Source organism: Ixodes scapularis, unplaced genomic scaffold, assembly GCF_016920785.2.
Source record: "Ixodes scapularis isolate PalLabHiFi unplaced genomic scaffold, ASM1692078v2 PGA_scaffold0__279_contigs__length_252992795, whole genome shotgun sequence".
NCBI lineage: Eukaryota > Metazoa > Arthropoda > Arachnida > Ixodida > Ixodidae > Ixodes > Ixodes scapularis.
Window position 1 is genome coordinate 206,436,228 of NW_024609835.1, and position 19,172 is coordinate 206,455,399.

The 19,172-nt window shown below is 44.2% G+C and overlaps 1 protein-coding gene across 1 annotated transcript in view; it reads left to right on the forward strand.

Moving 5' to 3' along the window:
• Positions 1–10,183: 10,183 nt before the first annotated feature.
• LOC8025820 overlaps positions 10,184–19,172 on the forward strand; it is a 230,459-nt gene continuing 221,470 nt past the window's right edge. The window contains exon 1 of the mRNA XM_042286642.1: positions 10,184–10,320. Within this exon, the coding sequence (XP_042142576.1) occupies positions 10,272–10,320 (49 nt within the window). The 5' untranslated portion in view covers positions 10,184–10,271. The remainder of the gene's footprint in view (positions 10,321–19,172) is intronic.

Sequence of the window (19,172 nt, forward strand, 5' to 3'; positions counted from 1 at the left end):
GAGAAAGGCGCTGTAAGGATTGGTGAATGGGGGCATGATCGCCTGTATTAATGTTGTGCTCCGCAAGATGTGTGTATCCGAGTTTGTTCGGAGTTAGTGCCACAGATGCCCAGTAGGTTGTGATTAGTTGTTTGAGGGATTCAATCTGATGATTGGAGAGGGTTGGACCAACCTCGAACATATACCATGGTATTTCTGCGCACTCTTTTGAGGGTTGTTCTGACGATCCTGGTTGATCGATACCCGCTGTAAGAAGTTCTGTTGGAGTGAGAGGGAACGACTTGCCGATATAGTGTCCTTTCTGCAGAGTGACTGAGTTATTCCCGAGATTCATCATCAGAATGCTGAAATGACTTGCTACACTTGTAGTCAGCGTTCGCGGTACTGCCACTTCATAACCAGGTTTTGAATTCCTGGAAGCCTCACAGCCAATGTCACCGTTAGATGGGGTGGGTTAGACCGCACTTTGATCCACATGGCTGTCTCTGGTTGTATCACTGTTCTAGCCGCAATATGAACATCCCACGTTTCTTCTTTTCAAACTGAGGATGTTTGAAAAAACTTGTGTAGTAGAGTTCCCAATACACTTGCTTCATAAAATGCAGAAGATGCCCAGAGAAGTATGAAGTTACTCCAAAAGAGTCGAAGCAGCAGGAAAAACACATAGGATGCCCAGGAAGTCATAATATACGACCAAAAGCGTCGAAGTAGAGCATACTCATGACATGCGCTTTGATCTGATGACAGAGGTTTTGACAGGCCGTAGAAGGTTTCCAGGAAAATAAGCCGGTTTCGGCACACCAGCTGTACCCAAGAATTAAAGGACACACACAGTTTGGAATTACAGCAAAGTCTTCAACTGATGTGCGACCAAATACTGTTATTTTTAGTTTCACTTTTCCTCCGGTCGGTATGCTTTCTCTATGAACAGTTAGCAGAAATGTGTAGTCAGGGAACATTGTAATGTCCGAGGAAAGAAAGGGTATATCAATGGCATTCACTGCTGCTCAGTGTCAAAAAGTGCATTCACAACCCCCATGTTTTCAACCAGTACAGGATAGCGGGGAACCGATATTAACTGGTCTGTTAACTCATACGAGGGGCCTTTGAGGAGTTATACCCGGTTCTGCCTCCTAGGACCGGGAGTACCGTTTCCCGGTGTAGCAGGAGCAGCTGAGCATTCGGATGCAAAATAACCTTGACGGCCCCATCTGTAGCACGACCCAGCGGTATTGTTCCGTGAACGAGCAGACGCAGGCTGAGAGCACGTGTGCTGTGGAATTGTCGGTGGTTGTACTATGACTTCAAGAGGTGCTACTGGTTGAATGCGGTTCGTAGCCCATTGAGCAGCGCGCATCTCCATGGCATGTCCGAGTGCGGCTCGTAATGTTTCTGGCCTTGCGAGTCTTACAAATTTCTGGAACTCAGGGTTGCTTATGGCATCCACAAATGCCGCTGTGCCGACACGATTCAATGTATCAGACGTTGCGCCCGGGAAGGATTTTTAGGTCAAACGCTCTATACTTGTAGCGAGTTCTGGAAAACTCTCGCTTGGTAGTTGGCGCCGCGAACATAGTTCTGCATAGAATGCTTGCTGCCGATGTTCATCACCGAAACGATCGCGCAAGCTCGTGATCAATGCTGCGTAACTGAGCCAGGTTCCTTGGAGTGCATGAAGAACGCTGAGGGCAGGGTTATCTCGTTGCGCGATGACAGCGCGTGCCTTCTCGTCTTCAGTCCAGTGGTTTGCATCGGAAACGATGTCAACCGGCTGTAGGTATAGATCCAAGGGTGTTTCGCCATTAATTGGCTTTAGCTTCAGACGGAGTTGACCAGACAATGTAGTCAGGCGGCTTGTGAAAGGAACCTGCTCTACTGCGAAGACAGTTGGTTGCGCTGTTTGCTGAAGCGTCTCCAGAGCAGCTACTCGACGGACTCAAAGGCAGATGTCGGCATGACTTGCGGTTAGAGGTCCGATGATTGCTGCGTAGCGGTCATGATTGTTGGAGTCTGCAGTTCCAACAGCCTTTGCAGCGTCTTCAATCTCACCGCTGTCATCGGAATTTCGGTTGGTGCGGCCACCAATTGTGATCGTAATCGTAATCGTAATCGTAATCTTTACTGGCTCAGGAGAGCCGTGGCACCGCGGAAAGGCGACAGCCCGTACCGTGGAGGCCCGCGGTGCCACGTCTAGTGATGATGATTATGAGATGATATATACAAGAGGGGGACGACGCGGTCTTCTCAACATCGCAAGCACCGTAGCTTGAAGGTTTGGGGTTTGCCAAGACACTTCAACCAGCTGTAGGAAGTGTCTGGGCAAAGAGTGGTGTCCGGAGGCTTCACCGTGCGTTGCGGCTGGGAAAGCCTTCGCGGTTTGATGGTGTTGAGGACGACGTGCTCTTCTGATCCGCCGCACGAGTCTTGGAGGTTCGGCGGCGGTTCAGGCCAGTAGGCAAGCGAGCCAAGGTGACCTTCGGTAGGCTGTTCCATGGACGTTCTGGATGGTGAAGCCCTGGCGGTTGATGGTGCGCTCCCTCGCTTCGTTGAAGGCAGCGGCTCCAGGTGGTGGCCCAGTCAAAGTAGACGGCTGCCACCCCCGATGCATTGACGTCCAGGTCTAGAACGTAGCGCCGCGGTCACCCGGCGTAGCTTCCTGGCATCGTCGTCGTCCTTGGTCTTGAAGTGGTTTCCTCTGCCTGTTGGGCTTGGGAGGGCGGTTCACCGGAAGGCAGCCCTTGTACCGGCAAAGGTCCTTCTCGGGTTTCGGTAGGCATCCCACCGTTGCCACCAATTTGTCACGGTTTATTTCCTGGGTTCTCCAACATTCTTGTCCTCGATTTTTGTCCCGAGCACCTCTTCTTCTTCTTCCCTTTTTCTTCCCGGTTGCAATATTATCAACATGACACTCAACGAAATCATTGGTAAGACTTGTACACGTGCAACTTCAGAGCTTTGTCACTACGGGAGCGCAATATTTGTGGCGATTGTTTTAAAGTTTCAATACATCTCAATTGAGGAATATCGTGCCTTAAAGGGGTCATGAAATGATTTTCCTACTTCTTCCTCCTTAGCTTTAATCCTCAACTCAAATTCGAATTGTGAAATCACGTAGCCGTGATATTCTTCTTCGGCACTGGTGCGATAACTCCTAGCTTCTAGCGTGCTTTTTATGCACACCATAGAACTTTCTATTCGCCAGTGACGATAAGTTCCGTCAGGGCACTCATTGGCCACGAACGCAAATCCGAATATTCGTTGACGGGTTGATTGCTGACGAGTGCATACGTCCGAGTAACGCAGTTCTCGTGTTCAATGCGTGAGCTGGGCTCGTCTGACGTCAGGTTGGCACCGCTGACGCGCTTTGGGAAGCGCGGATATATCACAGTGAAAAGGCGGAGAGCTCTTGAAGGAAAGAAGTTGCAAAATAGTCCGCTATATATTCAAATGTTCGTACCGAAATGCTGGGTTTGGACTTTTTACCCTCTTTCTTTTGGCAAACTAAACGATATGCCATCAGTAAAGTCCCAATTTAAAATTATTCATCCCCGCCCAAACTTTGTTTCATGGCCCCTTTAAATGTAATGAGGTGCCATTATTATTTTATTGACGAAAGCAAATTATTCCGCATTGTGTAACGTCGCATGGTACATACTAGTGTACGTACTACATACTAGCCCGCGCCATTGGACAATTTTGATAAAACTTCCTGCCCTCCTGACGGCCGCACATGTACCACCCTTGGTTTTGTAAATATTATAAATAGATCTGAATCCTTATAACGCCTTGTATCTATTAGTTTTCCCGGATAACAATTCAGATGTGGGATGGATCACAACTGCATTCATTCAAGGAAATCTTACGAGCGGCAACGGAAATCTAAACTAGTCTGCTACACTCTAAGAATATATAACGGAGTATTTTCTCCCCAAAAGAAGTAACAAAAATGTCCAATAAATTACTCCAAAGAAGAACCAACTTTTCTCCTCTCGAAAGAGAAAAAAATGTATCCTGACACGTTCTACCTTTGTCTTACCTGTGAGGGAAACCTTCCTCTTCTAAACCAACATGGCAGCCCGTAAGTAAGAACCAGGCCGAAAGGCTTAGCCAGCTGCGCGATGTTTCGCATGAGTGACAGCGCATGGCTTATATCTCTTTCCGACGTCTTTTATGCGCACTAGGACACCCCGAACGTCCCTCTTCAAGCACCGGCCCCATACTTTGTACAGGAAAGGCGCCATTGTTCGCGTGTGGCGGTTTGGCACCTAGGGCCACGTAGTGTGATTGATGTAGGTTCAACCAGATGACGCTCAAAACGGCAGAAACAGAAGTCGAAACTGGGCTGCTTGCACACTTCGCCATTGAAGCTCTAAACACACAGATGAGCGGGAATACACTATACAATGCGCTGACATGTGCAAACAGAAGAACACACAAACAACAGCAACACACCAGCCGAATCAATCATGACCCCTCCTCTACAAATGTCAAATTCACTCGATCGATTTATACGCCGCGAGTCTTATTTTTGAATTCGACTTGGCAAGTTACTGACACATTTATCACATAAACATGAAGAGGCTGCCCACATATTCATCCTACTTAATATTTCTTTGGATGCTTCCGTTGGAATAACTCATATCCCATTTAGCACTTTCAGATAAGGAACAGTATATCATTAGGCTAATTAAATAAAATATATTCCTTAACTTTCTGTGGGGTTTTACCCTTCAAAAACCTGCGGCGACAGAACCTCACCGTCAAAGAATCTGTTGAAACTGTACGTCGCATCCAAGTTTCCGCCGCGACAGGACTTAGCAGGTCAAAGACCTGCCGCGTCAGGACCTCACTTACCAAGGTGCTGATGCAACGTACAGCAGCTCACCGATCGAGTCGGATCAGCTGCGATTGTCAGTGGGCACTGCCAGCCCCACCAGTATGTGCAGCACATTACATGACAGTTCCGAAGATTTAGGGGAAATAAAAGAATTAATTAAGACAAATAACATGTCTTGGGCCGAACGTTAACTCCCGCGCAATTAGACGACAAACGAACATCCCCTTCCTCATGGACCGGTTGCACCATCATGTGCCACCCTTTGTTTTGTAAATATTATACATAGCTTTTTTTTTACCTTAGTAGCGCCCCCTATGTATTAGTTTTCACGCCTAACGCACCCTTGTTTTATGATTCCGTTAGTACTCTCAATAATATTGGAATGAGTAATTGAATTCATTAGTAACAAGTCATCTTTTAACTAAATTTTAATTACGACCCCTAAGATATAAGGAAGCATTTCAAAAGTATAGTGTATAAAGTCGCTGCCTACATGATACATGTTACTTAAATCTATATATTCCCAAATCTTCCTCGATAAAGTATAGCCGGAATATATAACGAATGCTCATAGCTTATATAGTTGCATTCATACTACTTTCAAGAATTTAATCCTAGCGTGAAAGCAGCTCCTTGACAAATACTTCTTCTTCAAATACCAAGAACGTCGCAAGGAACTTACTATTTACCTGGGAATGCTTTTAAGAATCAATTATTTTCTCGCCCAGCAGCCAGCAGGCTTTACCGCCACGCCTCGCTTAACAGCACAGTTTGCCGTCATGCGTTTGCATTCTTGAGGCTGTCACTAGCCTACCATCCGCTGCACCACTACTACCATGAAATAATCAGGCCAAGCTGTCCTTCGGTGAGTATGCCAGCTCGGCCAGCTCTGGACATTGCACATTACATCATTTATTTTTGTTTAAAGTCTAGAGGGGGATTACATACGTTTCTCGGATAGCGGGAGCATATTAAACAGAACGTCAAAACAAACGGAACAAAAAATAAACAATCACAATAATTTAACCACCCATAGTAACAGAATGATGGATCAGTGGTGGCCAGTTAAGGTGTAAGGTGACTCTGAGGCCAAAGATGGATGGGTCTGTAACAAGGACAGCACTGCTGCGGCACCTGATAAAATGCGGCAACGCGGTGCAGCTTGTCTGGCAAAACATAAGCGCTAGAGGCCCAAAGAAAATGCCGATCTACATGTTATACGGCGCTTGCGAAGTCGTTGACTTCTCTGTTTCTGCCCATACGGGTGAAGCATGTCTTTCCAGAACGGTAACTTCTCAATTCGGGCGCACGACCCCGAATAAACTGCCCGTCCGACGCCTAGATACGATTTTCTCCGATCGAAACAAGAGGCTCGAGGGTCTATAAATCGAGGATCAGGTGCATTGAGAGGTTTTCAAGTGTACAAACACACTAACGCCGGACCAAACACACCGCAGCAAATCCCAACGTCAGGAAGAAACAGCGACGCACGATTGCGGGAGGGAAGGGAGGTAGGATGAGGACAGAGAAGGAGGGCCGTGAAACAAGCTCGAAAATCACCGTCCAAAAAAAAACGTTCTGTGTCCCGTTCCGCAAGGTTTGCGGCGCCCCGGCGAGTCTCGCGAGCGAGCGATTGCTGCTGCCTCGTCTTCGACCTTGGCGGTTGCGAGCACGGGACCCCGGCGCTCGGGTCTTCGCTTGGTCGCGCACCGGGGTTCGTGGCTGGGCCCGCAGATAACCCGGCAGCGGCAGTCGGGACACGCTCCCGAGCCGGCCCCCTAGGCTGCCTGCCGCCAGACAACGTCAGCCCCAGCGCCAGCGCGAGCGATGCTCGAAAAAACATTTACCGTAAGCGCGCGAGAGTCGACCGAATGACTCTCCTACGCTCCCGCGCTTTGGCACTTTTCGCACCGTCTCCGTGACTGCCCTCGGCCCACGTCGGCTATACTCCCCTTCAGCTGACGATGAACCACAGCAGAGGCTACGATTCACCTAAGCCAATCCAATTTCGTAAACGTTTCACGTGACTTCAGGGAGGGACGCAGCGACGCGCGAAACGCATGGTCACGTGAGACATTCGTGCATCTGGATTGGCTTGGATAGCTCGTAGGCCTGTGTTCTGATCCATCGTAAGTTGAAGCTGAGTCTCGTTAAAATCTGTGCCGCCTTTTCCTGCTTAGTGTGCGGCATCGGCGACGGCAGCCTTCCCTACCCACTCCTTGCGCAATGTAGCGTGGCTCTTGACTCTAGCTAGAGTAACGGGGGAAGAAGAAGCGCGACGCGCTTTTGAGGGTGGTGAAATTGGGCATTGGGGAAATGGGGATATACGTGAAGGGTGAGAGACAACAAAGGAACTGTTTGTGTTGCCTTGGCGCGTCTGTTTCGGAACATTTGCCGGTGAGCGCAAGCGAGCGATCGCTCGTTCGTTTGCTCGGCATTTCTGGGCGTTCTCTCGAATGGCGCGCCGTTCAATCATCGAATAACCAGGCATTCGGGAAAAACTGAATAATGATTATTTGAGTTCGATGAACTTTGCTACAGAGTTACGCATCGGCGTAGGGAGCTGTAGGTGCCGGAACTGTGGCCCTCGTACGTCTCTAAAAATCCTATTAAAAAAAAAAAAAGAAAAAAATGCTGGAGTAAGTTTTGAAAACTGTAAATTTTCTTACGGTGGAAGAAAGTTTTAGCTGATTATTACGTGCGGAAAAAGTGACGAGGCAAGTAAGCTGGTTGCGGTTAAGCATAATGCAAACATCAGACAAAGAATCGCACGTAGAAGGGAAGCAACACGACCTTTTTTTGGACTCTACACGTACTAGCCTACACTACTTGTGGGTTTTCAGTTCTTGTACCGTTGAATTCCGCTGGGGAAAGCGTACGAGGTACTCACCAGATTTATTAACACTTTATTATTCTGCTGTATCTCTGGGCCACTTTTATGTTGGCAGACATTTCCACCCTTTTGGCCGAAAGCTATGCCATTGATTTGGCTCACCTTTCACGTTCTACAAATTCACACGTCCCACAAGTCCCTGTGAATTTCACGGTCCCGACAATATGTATTGTAAAACAATAAACTCCTAAAAACATTCATCTTTTAAAAAATATATTTTTAAAGTTTGCTACAGCCACGCATGACCAGCACTTTGCAGCTCATCTGTCACCGCGAAATGGTGACTTCGCGGGGCTTTTGTTTTATGGTTTCGTTCAGGGGGTAGTCACTGGGTGCCAGCCAATCAGGCCGTAACCGAACGCATGTGACGCCCTTGATTTCTGGTGCCTGGTTGTATTCTGCCCTCGGGCGCTTGGTCGAGCATTTGTAGAGCGTCACTTGGCCCTATATACTTCGTTTCACTCTCCGTCCTACAGCAGCCGACAGAGCAATCTGCGATCAATTAGCGCCAAACCAACCAATCACGCACCGTAAATGGGCTGCGATCCTGCTCTTTGTCTTTCTATGTGTATTTTGTTTAGCCGGAGATAGCCAATCCACAAAGACAACAAGGGGAGGGACGATGCAAGTTTGGCGCTGTTTGATTGACTCTATCGAAAGGTAGTGTCTGCTGCGGTCGGAATTCAAGTGAAACTGAGCAAAATGATTGTTCCCTGCTCAGGCCCATAAAACACTTTGCGATGACGCTATTTCACAGTCCCTGATGGGCTGGAAGCAGTAGCCCAGGCGGAGGTGTAACGCACTTCCAAAGAATAGTTCCGGCAGGGCATGATAAAGCTATCACACCGATGGTGCGGCTGGATTAGTCTCCAGAGAGGATATATGTTATAGATGGTTGACGTACATAGTTACCGAGCAATAAATCCTCAGTAGGTTGAACAAAATAAAAAAAACTGTATTTGACACGCCCCCAGTGTAAACACGTGGAACTCTTTGTTTCCCTACGGTGAGCTGTAGATCTTGAATTATTTTGGAAGCCGTAATAAAAACTATTTCTTTTTTTTATAATATTGCGCTTCGGGACTCAACTTTATTTCAAAAGTGTTTTATTTATAGTACGGTTAGCGTCTGTCCTAGCCGTTTTCTAATACAAATAGGAAACGGGCTGGCGCCATAGTTCGTTGAATATTTCGTGTATAAACCCCAAACTTTAAAAAGCTGAACGAGCAACATATAAAGCTGACGCGTTTCTTTTCTATCTAGAGAATGAGATCATGCGCTCGTTACAATTCAGTCTCAGTGAAAAAGGGTTTGATTAGTAAGCAGCAACAGGCGTTCCACAGTAGTATGGTGACTTGGACGTGCCTCCGACTGGTGAGTTTACAGCATGCTCAAAAGTGGTCCTTCGATTTCCGCCTGTTGACTTAGCAGAAAGAGCATGCTGTTTTCCTGTCACAATCCTTGCGGTGACTCCGCAGCAGAGTCGGACAAGCCAGACGCCGGTCTTACTCCAGGTCGCTCTGCAGTTTGACAGTGCACAAAAGTTTCACTAGTAGCCGTTGGCACGTTGTGACGACGGGAACACTGGCATTCTTTCGTGCTTTTTAACAAGAACTTCCGACACCAGCAGCCAGCATCGCGACACAGGACAGCGTGGAACTCCGGCTGCTGTGACGTCATTTCCTACCACTTCGGAACCGCTTTTAATGCGCCGGCGGAATGAGACGCTGGGCACGCTAATCGGAGACGCACTCCGGGAACCATACCAATAGTGGAAGTTCAAACGTGTACTCAAATGACTTCCGGAAGTCGACTTTCCCGTAACGCCCGAAGAGAATCAATCACCTACGGAGGGCTGCTCTGGCACCGGTCATTCCTTTGACCCTTTCATGGCCACAGGGGCATTGTTTCAGGATTCTCACGGTCACGTTCAATCGGGAAAATCACGAAGCCCCGCGGTTTCTGTATCCTTTCGAACGGAGAAAGCAGCGACATGCGCGGGACCGCGGCGCGCTCTGTTGGCCCCTCAAAAAAAAAATAAAATAAAATAAAATAAGAGCCCGAAGCGGCTGACGCGCGCGCGCGCCAACAATCCCGGGAGAGAAAATTGAAGCCACTACCACCAACGCTTCACTGGGGCGCAACAGACGAGAATTTCGGATGGGCAGCTAGCTAGCTCCCCTTGTTCGCCCCTGGCTCCTCGGTTGTTCCAAGTCCTCCGCCGTACAAACTATCGATCTCGGCCACCCGTTCAAGATGAACAGAAACCCCCGCACATACCAAAAAAAAAGGTATCACACGCAGGAGGACCGAATCCGAGCGACGGGGGTTTCCAACCGCCAGGTGCGCTGTCGGATACGGACGGAACATGGACGGTGGAGAGGAGGAAATTAAGAAGGGGAGAGGGTAGAGGGGGCGGAAGGAAGTTGCTTCGTCAGTTCCGTTCCACTCAGCGCGCCGCCGCCCCGCGCGAGGAAAGGAGCGTTGCGCGCGAGTTTTCGCGACCGACCCGGAATACCGGCCACTTGTTCGGGTCTCTTCATGTTGGTGGCTGCTTTCCTCTACGTCGCCTGGGCTGCCCTGGACTCAGGTAACGGCCGCTGATGGCGTCACTCCGCCCGAAGCCGGGCCGGGAATCGCCGTTAGTTCGTGTGTATATCGGGAGTAGGGACTTATTTCTACCTCAAAGCAAAAATGCACAGCCTAAAAAAAAGTATGTAAAGAAACACCGAGAACAGAATAATAACGGGTCATGAAAACGAGATATCGCCTAGAAGAGATCAACAAAACGTCACGAAGGCGCAAATTTCTAAGTTCCAATTAATGTTTCCACTTTTGCAATATCGAGTCTATTTCTTGGTCTATTTCTTTCTTGCTGATGGTAGATGATCGTAGCACGAGTATCGGTGACACCCTGGGAGTCATTTTTACATATTGTCGCAGACGGTTTTAGAAGCGCTGGCCTTTGCTTATTTTGCACTGTTCTTGCTGTCACCAATTTTTTTACCGTTTTGCTTTTAACACTTTGGCTGTCAAAGCAGGATGGAAAGAAACGAGCGCGTGCTGGAGGCAGATCTTTAAGTGCATTCTTAGCCCATCACCTGCCGTAAGTGCTCCCGGCACGCTACCTACAACCTGTAACTGTTCATTCGCCCTTCCGGTATCTAGGTGAAGGCGAATCGAAACCGATTTGATGCCTTACTGCTGACTCGATACTTTGTCGATATCGTGGGGTGAAACATAGAAATACGTATTGCGGGCGAGCCGCCGACATGCTACTGCTCGTCTTTTAAAATTAGGCTTAACGGCAAAGTTCTTAGATTGTATATATGGTCAAAGCTTCACGTGCCCCGCAGTACTGTATGCCGGAAAACTTTCATACGTCTCACCGATTTTTTACTAAAGTTTAATTTTCTATATTTGTTTTTTGCTGCTGAATTTTTTTCAAAGAACTGAGCACGTGATGTGACTTTGCTCGTGAGCCTTTTGAATGTCATAAACCTAATATTAAATTAAATTAGCGCCCCGCTTCATCTCAAAACAAAATTCGTTCTTTACGATGTTTTTTTTGTTTGTTTTTTTTTGCTGAGACATTTTAAAGTGAATTTGATTCATTTTTATTTTTCAATTTGCCAAAATAAAAATAGAATTATTCTACTGAGTCGTTTATTGATATAAAAAAAATTACATTAGTTATCAAAGAAGGATATCCATGCATTTTTTCCGTCGTCGAGGACGTCTCGAGGTTGGTGAGGCTGAAAAATTTGAGTGATCGAAAGGAAAAACAAGTAAGTTACAATTAAATGAAGCCTTCATCTGAATATTGCTACTGCGGTTAATCAAGGGTTCTCCTTAATTGCTACGCGAAGACTCAAAATTTGCTCTTGTGCTCCCTAACGGAAGGCTCAGAGCGTTTCAATCTTTCAGCCAAACTTTGTAAGCACAGAAACATTGTAACATGCTGACCTCGTTAGCACCGCGGAAACAATTCAGTAAACAATATCACCCGCACCTTCCTTCGGAACTACCCACAATTATAAACAATTTCGGTCGTGTGTTGAAATGTCTTCTCACCAGCGAGGTACCCTGTGTGTGTGTGATTAGTGCTTAGTGACCACTTTAGAGATATTCACGCCATAAAAAAACCGCGTTTCCTCGTCCTTCAATAACGTTTCGTATGCAGAAACTAGTTTTATTCGCCGCAATGACCAGAACTGCAGTTTTATGCCTGAATCGTTCCGTTTTTATGCTGGCTTGCTTGTTGTTGTTGTTTTTGTGTTCTTTGAATAAAGGTTTAGAATCTTTATGGGCCCAGAAACCGATTACGCGCTATCTATAGCAGAATGATACTCACACCAGGGAATGTTCTAAAATGATTATGTGAAATATGCGCGAGCACATTAAAAGCGTGTATATTTACACTGATCGGAAAATTGTTCACCTCGACCAATAAGCGACAAGCGAATCAGCCAATACTTGAACACTACAACCACAATTGTTTTACCGTCATTTTTTTTAAGTTAAAATTTTTGAGTTCGTTTTCTGGTGTGATTAGTGCCCCACAGCATATTAGTGTCACTTTCACAAGAAACCATTTTGCCAATTATTTAAAGATAGTTAGTCTGATCGAAGCGTAGTGGAAACTAAAAAAAATGGCGGCATTAAAATGTTTGTCAGTGTTAAGCATTCATCGTATGTGAATGTAATATTACATTAAAATAAATAAATTATTCATATTTTACGAATATTAGATTATACTCTTTAATAACCTCAGTGCCAGTGGATCAGTGGCAGCTTTTAATAAAATCAATAAGAAAAAAAATATTTAAAGTTTGTTTCTTTTCATTTTATTCAAAATATTCTAAAGATATTCTAAAAATATTCTCTTAATTCCTAAAGAATCCCTGAATTATATATATATATTTTTAACATATGCTTTATAACTTTGGTTTTCTTGCTCCACTGCATGCTCCGGTTATATATATTTCGCGGTCTCTGTCACAGCAACGCGGGTACTTTGTTGGGTTGTTTTATAGATATTTATAAAATCACAAACCATGTATGTTGTAGTGAATCAGATCAAGAAATTATTTGTCCTGGTGTCTACGCTAAAAAATTTGAGATGCTTCAAAAATAAATTCCATATGAACTTGAAAAAAAAATGGCACTGACCTTAGTCACCAGAGTCCAATTATTTATCAATTGCAATATTTCAGGTGAGATCATTTAAAATAATTTAGAAAATATTAAAATGTCCATTTAGGGAAGGAAAAGGATTCTTTATTTATATTAATTTCCCTCCTACATTGAGCAGGGAGACTGGGAGCATTGGCCACGTGCCGTCAATTTTCCCGCTGCGTTTAGCGAGGAAACTAAAATGGTGTACAGGTCATCTGACGCTCATTTTGTCTGCTATAATTAGTGGGGAAATGTTATTGATGTGACACGCATCTTCAAGTTATGTGATGTCAATTTCCCCGCAAAATGTTGTTTTGAAACTGAAGGTGTTTATGTCAGGTGACATTGATTTACTCACCAAATTTAGCGGGAAAACTAATTGGTGTATAAGTGTCGAGATGTCAGGTCACACGACATTCAAATTTCCCGCGAAATATGGCGGGCAAAGTGAATTGGTGCATAGGTTCGGTTAGGTCGCATTTCCTGCTAGATATAGACGTTTGCATGCAACCGCGCTTCGAGAACTAGTTTTGCCACCGTGAATGGAAAACGCTTTCTTTGTGTGCCGACCTGGAAACCGTAGGGAGTCCTCAACAAGCTTGATTATCATGCGACCAACCTACACCAGCAGCAAGATGGCGACGCCGAGAGGCCGTACTTGCAAACGCCTATAGCGGGGAAATGAAATTGGTGTAGGTGATGCAACAACAGGTCATATGATATCCATTCCCCCGCCGACTTCGGCGTGGAATGGATAGCGGTTGGTCTGTAGACTTCCTGTCACGCGACATCAATTAACGTCACGTGCCCTAAATACCAATTTCGTTCCTTATTTAACTTGGCTTTGAAATGCACAGACGAACTAAATTTTGGTTTGGAGGGCTTTGTTAAAAAGGCATTTCATACATTGCAACATTCGCGAGTTCACGTTCCTGCGGAACGCGGAGGCAGTCAATCACGGCAAACAATAGAAGGACCCCAGCCAGTGACGAAGCTAAGAATTCGAGTGGAAAAGTTTTATAGCATATAGCTAGGCAATTGGGTTGCATACCTGGAGCGCTATTGCCTCACAAACACTTACCGATACCCTGAGTTTCCAGAAGCCAAACGTTTCTGTTCACGGCGCTCTCCATCAGATAGTTCAACGCTCACCGCGTGTAGACTTGTTAGTTTTTCCTAGACGAAGCGATGCTACCTAAAATCCGGTTGATTAAACTGACGATCTTCTAAAGCCTTCCATACTCGCAAGCTATCTCCCTCAGTGCACACCGGTGGTCGATCTCCTCTTCGCTTACCCCTGTGGTCACATGACCTCCCCGTTAACCAATGAGCGTCGAGCGCCGCGGCAACGCTTTTATGTGGGCTTCACGAAATGATGAACAGAGTTCCAAAGAACGTTTCACGTTAAAAAATCGCAATTTCTGCACGACAAAGAGCATGACCTTCCACTTGGCCATTTGCCGATTGACCATGTGCACATTGAATTTTGTAGATGGATCATTTTATTTAAAAGTGTGCAGGAAAAGGGTAATGTTTCAAAAGGTGATGAATATATATATATATATATATATATATATATATATATATGCATGCTGGGAACAACTTTCACTCGGACGAGACTGAACACTTTTTTTGTGTCGCATTTTTAGTTTTCCTAATTTTTACTTCTAACCTCCAAAGGCGGATTCTGTGATTTCGGAGATTATCACATGTCACGTACTTGTCAGCTTTGCCAGGTTGAGATACCTTCCGCACAACAAAAACATTATTATATGTTGTTTTCTAAGTACAGTTAAAATATGTAAAATTATTATATATACGTTTAATTATTTTTGTGCAAAATTTAGAATTTGCTTCCTTTGACAATAACTCACCTGGTCTGGATTATGAAAACTTTCGTTACATTTGATCTTCTTGCACAAATTATAAATCAACTGAAAGCGTAAACAAATGTATATTCAATAAATACAATATTTCGAGAGTTAAATAAAGTTATTTCAGCGAAAAACGTCGATAATTTCAAGAGGAAACTGAAAATACACTTCAACATCAAATTACCCCAGAAACATTGATTTTAATTATTTTTTGTGTGAAGAGTACTCGAAATGTATTCCACATTTAATTGAAATAAAATGTCTTATACTCCTTGGAGATAGTTTAAAGCGGGATGCTGTGACAACGAGGGCAACAAAAAATATTACTGATGCGCCGAGAAACCCTGGGCGCAATTTCGCCTCTTTCGAACTGTCGCTTCGCCATGAAAAATTGGCCTAATACGAAGGTGCGCTCATTAAATCCTATCTTCGTTTTTTTCCATAAAAAAAAGAGTAAAGATCGCTTGCACTGTGAGGACATAGAGTGTTCTCCAAAATTTACACAGCCATAAGATACGGTCGATTTGGGGCAAATTTTGATCTATTGCTGGACCTAACTTTCGAGCTGCTTTTTGTCGTTTCGATATCCCTATCTCAACCCAGAATGATGCAGACATTCCCGCTGCTGTTCTCACCAATTCAACTTTGAGAATCAGCAAAAAGTGAATATTTTGGTTAGCGATTGGCGGCGTTAAGTTTGAGGAGTTGTGAAGATACAATTACATAAAACATCAAGTAAGGCAAGTTCACAAGAATGTTTTTTGGGGAAACAAAGCGACGTTAGAATGGGATAAAGGCTCACTCTTGAGGGCTATCGAATCGTTTTACCATGAAGTTGAGGAACCGATCCTATTTCGAGTATTCGTTCACAAGTGGTGTACCGAGTGTTCTTGACATGACATAGAGCATTCTTCTCTTTTATGCATCGCAGGAGTGGACCAGATGTGCTCCATCACTTCTCGAAATTATTCCAAGCACTTGACTGGCGACTAACTGAAGAAAGCCATCAACACGTCAAATTAACTTAAGTTTTGTCAACCTCAGGTTGTGCAAGGAGGCTTCGTGCCTGAGGGTTTTCCCAACGCCGCGACACGCACCTGGCACTGCCCGCTGGCCGTGACAGCACACATAGCCCACTACCTCGACGCGAGGAAAAACAATGGAATGCTTTGAGTTCCGTCACGAACATTCTGTCATGCCACTTATGAACGGAAGCCTAAAACAAGGACTGGTTCATCACTGTTAGGTTAAACAAATGAATCGAGAGCAATACTGTACCCCTCTTTAGCGGTTTTTTGGGGTCAAAGTAAACGTTCTGGTAAACTTCCGTTATCAGATATTTTATGTAATTGTATGTACAGCCTCCAACTTCTTTGAAAATGCTCCGCGGTGTATGCAAGCTTCTTTTTTCTATAAGGAACGAATAGCGGTAGGTTTATCCCTCTCACAAAGCTTAGCGTGCTTGGAGACGTGACAGTTGAAAAAAAGTTGAAATGCCGTGCTATCTAGTGCTTTCGGTACTTCAGATATATTTTGTTTCTCCCGAGAACTTTATCATTCTCTATAAAACTTTTAAAAGGAAGCATCTATATCCTTTAAAAAAACACCTGTAAGCAATATTTTCAACTGCGGTTTACCTGATTTCTCTAAGTTAATATTCTGGAGATGAGTAGGCAAACCCTCTAAATTAAACATAACATCCCACTTACGCATCAATCTGACTGTATTTAATTGTGTGTTAAATCGAAGCCAAAAAGTAGTCTAACAATGTGCCTATATTTAATTAATTAAAGGGTATACAATTGACGACGACCAAGGTTCGCATCTTAAGATATAAATAAAATATATTGTCTCTTCGAATGCACGGATTCATACGTCCTAAGTATATTACATATCATTTTTATTCGAAGTTTTGATTAGTCTAAGAACTTCTCATTCAAAACAAAGGAGGGAAATGTAAAAAAAGCTTTTGTTAGAAAATTTATGTTAAAATTTATATTATAAGAGTTTCTTTACGTATTCAAAATCATTTTTCCCTAAAATGACTTTACTAAGAATATTGTCCGCTAGCTGAATAGGTATTTGTTTAAGCTTTCATTTAATCCATAATGAATGACATGCAATTAAAAGGAACAAAAGCTATCACTATCCAAACCATGTAAAGTATCGTAAAAAAACAATTCAAAATTTTTGCACACAAAAAAAAAGTATTAACATTTGCCGTTTTTATATTTGTTTAGAAAATCACATGAAAACGTTCTTTGTTTTGCTGAAGGTATCTAAGCATGGCGAAGATTCCAGATACGTGACCTGGGACAATCGCTCAAACTCCAGAATTATCCTTTGGTTTTAGAAGACAATAAATGGAGAACTGAAATGATGACGCAGAAACTGTCCTCTGATCCGTCTTAGCAAAACATTTGCCCAGCGTATATTTTTTTTTCCGAGATATTTTGAGGCATAATTCTTTTTCTGCATGATTTGAAATTATATTGACCAGATATAATGACATCGTGAGGTTCTCTATTCGCTGAGTTTCATCTGTCATTCGCTGTGAATGGCTGACTTCATGTTCTGCAGAGAAGTGCACTCACACACAATTTCTAGGGTGTGCGCAAATGAATAGTATGAAAACACTTGTACATAAATTCCACACTTGATTGTGCATGGCCATCATACCGCTGCAACTTTTTTTAAGTCACTGACAGCTTCCTGTATAGAGGGTCAAGTTTGATATTCCCAAACTTGTTACGTCTCGATTCGTTCTGCAACATTCCAATAAGCTGACGCCGGAATATCCTTGCCTCCGCAACAAATAAAAAATGCTCGCGCTAAACAGGCCATGTTGCTGTCAGTGACACTGTAAGGTAACAGGTAGTCTGCTGATAATACATATTCGATAGATGACTCTGTGTCGCAATGGCTTTGTCAAATATTAGACCGATTCGTTTTAGAACCACCAGGCTTCGAAATGACACGTAATTCACGTTGCCATGAACTTAGCAGGATTGCGTAAGGCGCGTGGTGCCGGGAATGTTCACTGCACGCAAAAGCAAACACAGACGAAGGGGTCCGTTTTGGGATAAGGCAAACTTGCCGAGAAAATTCCAGGCGGCTTTTTTTATTTAAAGGAACTCTAGAAGTTGGCGGCTTGGTCGGTGGCTGGAGAGATCAAGTGAAGCAAGCACGTACCGCAAGTAATACTTGGATTTGATACCGAGAGAGCAAGTTCTCACATGACTTTATTTTGAGTGCTACAAGCGCTTTTTAAAGTTTAAAGGAATGGCGATACATTTCTTTCATGACAATATCATTTCGGTCATCAATCTCCAGGGATACGGTCGATGGAAGTATGTGACCGAAAACATTATTAAGGGGAAATTACACGGACGTATTCCTCACTAGCGTGACATTCTTATAAAAAAAAAACGCCACCGCTGATTTTCTAATTTTTTTATCTGAATATTTTGGAAATTGCCATCATAACTATAAATGTGTTGCGGTAACCTTTATGGCTTATCGGCATCCACAAGACGTTGGGTGAGGTGCAAGAGAAGAGAGTATAAGCTTCATGGAAAAATGTCATAATAACTTAAACGTGTCGCCTCGTCTTTCTTTCCTTCCAGTTGTCCCCAAGCCCACAGTCACTCATCATATTTCCATGATAATACAGCATGAAACAGCAACGCAGCAACAAGTCTTAAAAAATATCCACGTCTATAGAATCAACGTGCCCAATTCACAGTGTGTCAGTAGAGTAACGAGAAGCGTGTCTTTTCAACTCCAAGGATAAGTAAGATATGCCTCCACAAAACGGACTCCGAGACAGACTTTAAGGTAGACAAATGTCCAAGAGTCCAAAATGTCTAAATTCAATTAGCACCCAGCAATTCAAAATATTCGATTAAGTGAAAATGTATAACATACTGCAATGTAATGTGTTTCGTTTTAAGGATTTTGTCCGGTTAGAGGGGCGAGATCCTTCGGTTTCTGGTCATGCGGTTTTATTCTAACTGTACACGACTATACACGCTTCTCCAGCTTCCATTTAGTATGTAAGAAATAAAGATGCTAAGAAGTTAGCGCACGAAATATCTTCTTGCCAAACAAAGTAGTGCACAAGTTTTGCCGTGCAACTGAGTCGTAGTCTGTCGACAGCCAATCGGTAAGCCGTCGTTATTATCAAAGTTCAATTTTCGGTTTTTATTGACCATATTCACCGCGCCTAACAGACAACTTCCTTAGAACGTTCGCCACACTATAACGCCGTCATACCACCTCGAGCGCATTTTTTCTTTATGCCTGGGGAACTGAGGTACACAATACTACATAATTTTAACATTGCTATGTGCAGGCAAACTGTGGCCTGCCCACTGGAAACGGAAAACGA